Source organism: Seriola lalandi, unplaced genomic scaffold (genome assembly GCF_002814215.2).
Source record: "Seriola lalandi dorsalis isolate HSWRI2012SDOR001 ecotype SW California unplaced genomic scaffold, Sedor1 jcf7180002054606, whole genome shotgun sequence".
Classification (NCBI taxonomy): domain Eukaryota; kingdom Metazoa; phylum Chordata; class Actinopteri; order Carangiformes; family Carangidae; genus Seriola; species Seriola lalandi.
Genome location: NW_019525159.1, coordinates 1,353,378 through 1,359,754, shown reverse-complemented (window position 1 = coordinate 1,359,754; position 6,377 = coordinate 1,353,378). Strand labels below are relative to the sequence as shown.

The 6,377-nt window shown below is 54.8% G+C and overlaps 1 protein-coding gene across 1 annotated transcript in view; it reads right to left on the bottom strand.

Annotated features, from left to right (window-relative positions):
• The window catches only part of LOC147818375 (uncharacterized), a 109,446-nt gene extending 103,077 nt beyond the window's left edge, over positions 1–6,369 (bottom strand). The window contains exon 1 of the mRNA XM_087177483.1: positions 44–6,369. Coding sequence (XP_087033609.1) covers positions 294–6,140 — 5,847 coding nt within the window. The 5' untranslated portion in view covers positions 6,141–6,369 and the 3' untranslated portion in view covers positions 44–293. The remainder of the gene's footprint in view (positions 1–43) is intronic.
• Positions 6,370–6,377: the final 8 nt, after the last annotated feature.

Sequence of the window (6,377 nt, the reverse complement as noted above, 5' to 3'; positions counted from 1 at the left end):
CAACAATGCAACATCCGTCCAGCGAATAAACAATGTAACTTACGTTTCTCTGGACGCACACTGAACCACAAACGGCAGATCAACTGTTACAAAGTAGCAACACAACTTTCTTCTACCGGCCGTACACGCGTCTCACCGTCGTCAGTCTTTTTTCTCCCTCTCACAAGCGGTGGCACTCTGCCCTATTGAGCGCGACGGCGCTCCTAGTGGTTGGACCTTGCTATGTCACCTGCTCTGTCATGCAGCCTTCAGAACAGCCGCCCCCAAATTTGCTCCAGCAAATTTGCAGTCTATTATTGTCCATTCTCCTCTGGTACAGCAGGAAGTCTGATAAGACGGCTCACAGGTCGGACATAGGTGCGGTCCCGAACTTTGACCTCCGCTGTGCGAATCAGACCATCGGCCCCAGGGAACACCTTCTCGATTTTCCCAACAGGCCACGATGATCTGGGCAGTTGCGGATCGACAATCATCACGATCGTATCCAGCTGAAGAGGGGATGTGTCCGACTGCCACTTGGACCGGGTTTGTAATGTGGGTAGATAGTGGCGCAGGAACCGCATCCAGAAGCGATCAGACAGCACTTGACAGGCCCTCCATTGACGCCTGCTGAGCAGCTCTGAGTCATGATATATTGCCTGAGGTAGCGAAGGGTCTAGCCGCCCCATCAGCAACAGATTGGGGGTGACTGGGTCCGGGTCTGCTATGTCGGATGATACATAGCCGAGGGGTTTGGAATTGAGGATACCCTCAACCTCAATCAGGACGGTGGTCAGCACTTCTCCGCTGACAACTTGTGAGCCCAGAGTAGCAGTCAGAGCAGCCTTGATAGACCTGATTTCCCGCTCCCAAGAGCCACCAAAATGGGGGGCGCTTGGCGGGTTGAAGCGAAACTCGATCTGGTACTCTGCCAACTGGGCTTGGAGAGAAGGATGTAGGGTTTGGAATGCTTCGTGTAGTTCCCTATCTCCACCTCTGAAATTTGTGCCCTGGTCCGAGAGCAGCTCTGCTGGTCTCCCGCGACGGGATATGAACCTTCTCAGGGCCATCAGGAAGGAGTCCGTATCGATGCTGGACAGCACTTCAATATGGACTGCTCTCGTTGTGAGGCATTTAAATAGCAAGCCCCAACGTTTCTCATTCCGTCGGCCGACTTTAACCTGCATTGGACCAAAACAATCAATCCCCGTAGAGTAGAAGGCTGGTTGGTGTAGCCTGAGCCGTGCAGGGGGCAAGTCTGCCATCTTGGGGTTGACAGGTTGGGCCCTCCATCTCTGACACTCGGGACATGAGCGCTGCTCTCTTCTTATGGCCTCACGGCCACGAAGGATCCAGAACTTCCTCCTCAGCTCCGCAAAGAGTCGCTCTGCACCAGGGTGTTTCAGATCTTGGTCAGCTTGTCGGATGAGCAGCTTGGTCACAGCATGTCTCGGGTCAAGGACTACAGGGTGGATCACATCGTCCTCCAGATCCTGACAACGCCGCAGTCGACCTCCTACTCGTATCAGCTGGACTGATGCATCATATTCTGGAGCCAGGGTGATTAAGCAGCTGGAGGAAGGGACTTGTTTCCCCGCTGCCAAACACTGGACTTCTTCAGGGAAGCTGTCTCTTTGGGTGGACTGCAGGATGCTGAGTTCTGCCTCCTTGAACTTCTCTGCTGTAGGGGTCCCCGTAGTATCAGCAGCCGTCCCATGAAGGTACCCCGCGGTCGCCTTCACCAGCTCACTGAAGGTGCCAAACTGCTGAGCATCAGGTAAGACATGGTGGGTGCTGGTTACCGTGCTAACCAGGCAGGTGGTGGGCCTTCGAAGTTCCTCAGCGATGTCTTCACTCGTTGTGACTGGGTGCACTGGCCACTGGTCAGGTGGCAGCTGCAGGAACGGGGGCCCATGGATCCAACGATTCTCACCTGAGAGATGCTCCAGCGATTTTCCCCGGGTGAGATCGTCTGCCGGGTTCTCTGATGTCTCCACGTAGCGCCAGGCATGGCTATCTGTCAACTCTTGTATTTCAGCAATACGGGTTCCTGCAAACACCTTAAAGCGACATGAGTCCGACTGGATCCAAGCAAGAACAGTTGTGGAGTCTGTCCACATGACCACTCTGGATATTTCCGCTGTGAGCTCTCGGGTTAGCACGTTTGCAAGCTGTGCGCCCGTGAGCGCGGCGCACAGCTCCAACCGCGGCATAGAGAGCTGCCGCTTGGGGGCCACTCGGGACCGAGCTGTCAGGAAAGCCACCTCCACATGCCCCTCTGCGTCTTCTGTGCGTAGATATCCCACACTACCATACGCACATTGAGATGCATCACAGAAGATGTGGACTTCCCGCTGATTGGCTGCATGGTCCATGGCTGGACTGACGTAGCAGCGAGGCAGTCTGATATTGTCCAGGTACCGTAACTCGTTCTCCCAGTCTTGCCATGCTGTGAGCAGGTCACCTGGTAGCAGAGGGTCATCCCACTCCCGCTTCTTGTCCCATAATTGCTGGACAAGAACTTTGGCCCTTGTAGTATAGGGCGTGAGGAACCCTATGGGGTCGTATTGGCTGGCCAGTACTTGGTAGATGTTCCTCATGGTGGCAGGGGAGCGCTCCAGCAACCTTGACTTATACTGCAGCGTATCCGAGTGGCATAACCACCGCAGTCCCAGGGCAGGTTCTTGTGGGTCCATGTCTCTGTGGTTGAGCAACTGTTCACTACTCTCTGACCTAATCTCCTTAGGCAGATGGCCGATGACCTCTGGCATGTTGCTGGCCCACTGCCGCAGCTCGAAGCCTCCCTCCAATAACAGCCCCCTCAGCTTGTCTGTGACGTCTTTGGCCATATCTGGAGTAGGGAAGCTCTGCAGCCAGTTGTCCACATAAAAGTGGTTCTCGATAGACTCGCGCACTGCATCCCCAGGGTGGGTGTGGTCGTGTACGTGCCTCTGTAGTGCGTATATGGCGCAGCAGGGGGAACAGGTGGTCCCAAAGGGAAGAACCTGCCACTCGTACGCTCTAGGTTGGGAGTCTCGCTGTAGGTCACGCCAGAGGAAGCGCAGCAGAGGGCGATCTTCGGGCAGCAACCTCACCTGGTGGAACATTCCCTTTATGTCACTGCTGACAGCAACTGAATGTTCCCTGAACCGCAGCAGGACACCCAGGAGAGATGCACCCAGGTTAGGGCCAGACAACAGTAACTCGTTGAGGTTCTTATCTTTATAGGTGTAGGAACAGTTGAACACGATCCGATGTTTACCGTTGTGTGTTACCAGGTGATGGGGAATAAACCATGATTCCTTGGAAGTCTTCACCTGCTCCTGGCTGACTTGGGATGCGTAGCCAGCTTTCTTCAGCTTCGTGATCTCTGCCTGATATGCCTCTGCCTTTACTGGGTCTCTGTCAAGACGCCTCTCCATGCTGCGTAGGCTCGGGAGTACCGCTTCAGGCTGTGCTGTGAGTACAGGCATGTTACTCACTCGTAACAGTGGGGTGGCGTACCTGAGGACTCCATCCACCTCTACTCTTTTCGTCTTTGCCTCTAGAAGGTTCATGGCTTCTTGGTCTCTCCGTGACCTAGTCACCAGCTTCTCATTTCTGTATGGCAGGGTGTCCAGTTGCCAGAGCTTTTCTACTTGATTGAAGAGCTCAGCCGCAGGAGAGGTGGTAGACACAAACAGACACTGCTGTGAGCGGTTACTTTGTTGGAGAGACTTGACTGGTCCTTGCAGTGTCCAACCAAGCCTGGTCTTCACCGCAGCTGGGCCCCCGGGCGGGCCGAGACGGACAGGTTCGATAGGGGTCACCAGGTGCGGACAGTCAGAGCCTATCAAGAGGAGTGGTTGGACGTCTGTGAAGGGCTGCAGGGGGATCATCTTGAGATGCTTATATCTGCGCTGAAGTCCCTTCACTGGGTAAGAGTGTTCAGCAAGGCCTAGTCCACCTGCAGTGAAGGCTTTCTCAATGGTGAATGTCTTTGTTGGCTGCCCGGTCGGAGAGATCTTGAACGTCACCGATGAACCATGTAGTGTTCTCACGTCCTGCCGAACTGTTCTCAGGGTGAGGCTCTCCGGAGTTCCCTGAAGTTGCAGCCTCTGAACAGCCTCCTGGAGGAGGATCGTCCTCTCAGAGCCATCATCTAATATGGCGTATGTCTCCAGGGTGTGCTCGCCATTGCGCAGTAGCACCTTACTGACCTTCAAAAGGACCTGATTGCAGCCAGCACGACGATCCAGGTACAAAACATCTGTGGCTGACTTCCACTCTGCACCAGTGCCGTTCCCTGTAGTGCGCTCATTCCTGCCAGGTCGGAGATTCACCTCATGCAAGGCCTCGAGGTGCTTCCCCTTGCACATCTTGCATAGGACTCTCAACCTGCACTGGGCGGCCTGATGGTGCCGGCCGCAACGCCAGCAGCGATTGTTGGCCTTCACCCAGGTTGTCTTCTGCTCCTTGGTTAATTGCTTGAAGTTCAAGCACTGGTCCAGGAAGTGCTGCGTATTGCTGCAGTAGGGGCAGTAGGCTTTGGGCTTGTCCAGGGTCTCTTGGTGATCTGTGACTTCAGCTTGACCTGTTTGGGGGGTTGTATCCTGGGCGGCACCGTGCAGCACGTTCATGGTCTTCCTAGGGGCTTTCTTGTCCTTGTCGCACTCCTTCCTCACCCCGCTTCTCCCTCTCTGGACATCCTCTATCTTGTCGAACCGGTCTCCATCCTCCTGGATTTCCAGCTCGTAGTCAAGCCACTCCGCGAAGTCCATCAAAGACGGGATTCCCGCTTTCCAGGAGTGAATGTGGCGCCGGAAGGTGGCGCGGAGATCCTGTGGAAGCTTCTTCATTAATCTGGCCACATGAGACCCACACTTTAACTCTATGCGCCCGTCTTCACCGAGCTGCTCCAGCATCCCAACTAGAGCTCGGACTCTCAGAGCAAACCTCCTGAATGCTACAGTGTCACCAGCGCGGATAGTGGGCTCCTCCATGAGCTCTGCAATGCGCTGTAGAGACAGCTGGTGGGGCTGACCATAGTGTTTGGTCAAGGAAGCCATAGTGTCGGAGTAGGGGAATAAGGAGTTGCTATATGAATCAGCTATCAGAAGAGCCTCTTCAAACTTGAGGTGGTCACAGAGCACTTGGTACTTGAACATCTCCGTCGCGTCAGCAGGAAGAATGTTGTCAAGTGCGAGTTTCAGTCTGGAAAACTCTCTGGGGTCACCTCGTGTGAACTTGGGGATCGACGGCGCAGGGCCCCTGTATGTCCTCTCGTTACTGTTCGGCAGTGGCACTGCTGAGGTTAGCCGTCGTGGGGGTCGTGGGGATGCAACTGAATGCAGCACACTATCATATTGTGGTTCTGACCGCATGGATGGGGCTGATGACAGACGTGCTTCCAACTGCTGCAGACGTTCTCTGAGGTTCTCCACAACATCAGCAGGTTGCCCTAAGGGTGTAGGCTGGACTCTTGGCAGCTCATAGTCCTCGTTGGAGAAGGCTACTGGTGGGGGAGGCAGCGGCCACTCATCGTCCGCTATATTCCTGTCTTGTACTGCGGGCGGGCGGGTAAGCTCCCTAGGTGGAAGCGGTGGTGCTGCCTGCAAGGGGGGTTGTGGCAGTGGCCGGCTGTCCTGGTCTCCTGGCTGTGGATGACGTGTTCCAGGTGGTGGATACAGCATGGGGGGTTGTGCTGGTGGCGGCCTCATGCCCTCTCTTCTGATAGGGTGAGGATGGTCCAGCTGAGCATGCTGTAGACTGGGAGGTGCTGCACCGCTCCTGTCCATCTGACGTCTCATATCCCTCACCATCAGCTGCAACCTCCTGTTATCCTCTTGTATTTGTTGCATCACATCCATCATTACAGGTGGGCCCTGATATGGCCGTGGCGTACTCACATACACAGGTGCTGCGGCTCCGATGTGACTGGGAAGTGTCTCTGTTAACTCAGCAGGATAATGAGTATGCTGTAGTGAGCGCTGGGTGAGGGGTGTCGTCTCGGCAAATCCCTCTCTACTTCTACTCCAGTCGGTCTCCTCTATCGCAGCAGAGGTGCGTGGTGGGTACCTCACGGCCTGTGGGAGAGTGTACCCTTCATAATCTTCCATCCATCTTGGTTGGCGCACTTGTCGGCGTGGACGTACGTCTTCACTTGGGGGAACATGAGCCATTTTACTCTGTAATTACCTAATCCGGCTCGAAGGACCATTTGTTGCGGGGGCTTAAGTCAGTAGACTGGCTTCTCTGGTTTGTAATCGCAGTGTATGCGTTGGTTAGAACGCAGTCTATAAAGTTCCCCCAAGACTTAGCGAAGAATGAAGCAGGAGACAATCATTCCTCGTTATGGTGCTTTATTGGTGGAGACAGCCTACAGTGGTGTTGAAGGTGGGGGTTTGTGGGTGTGTGTG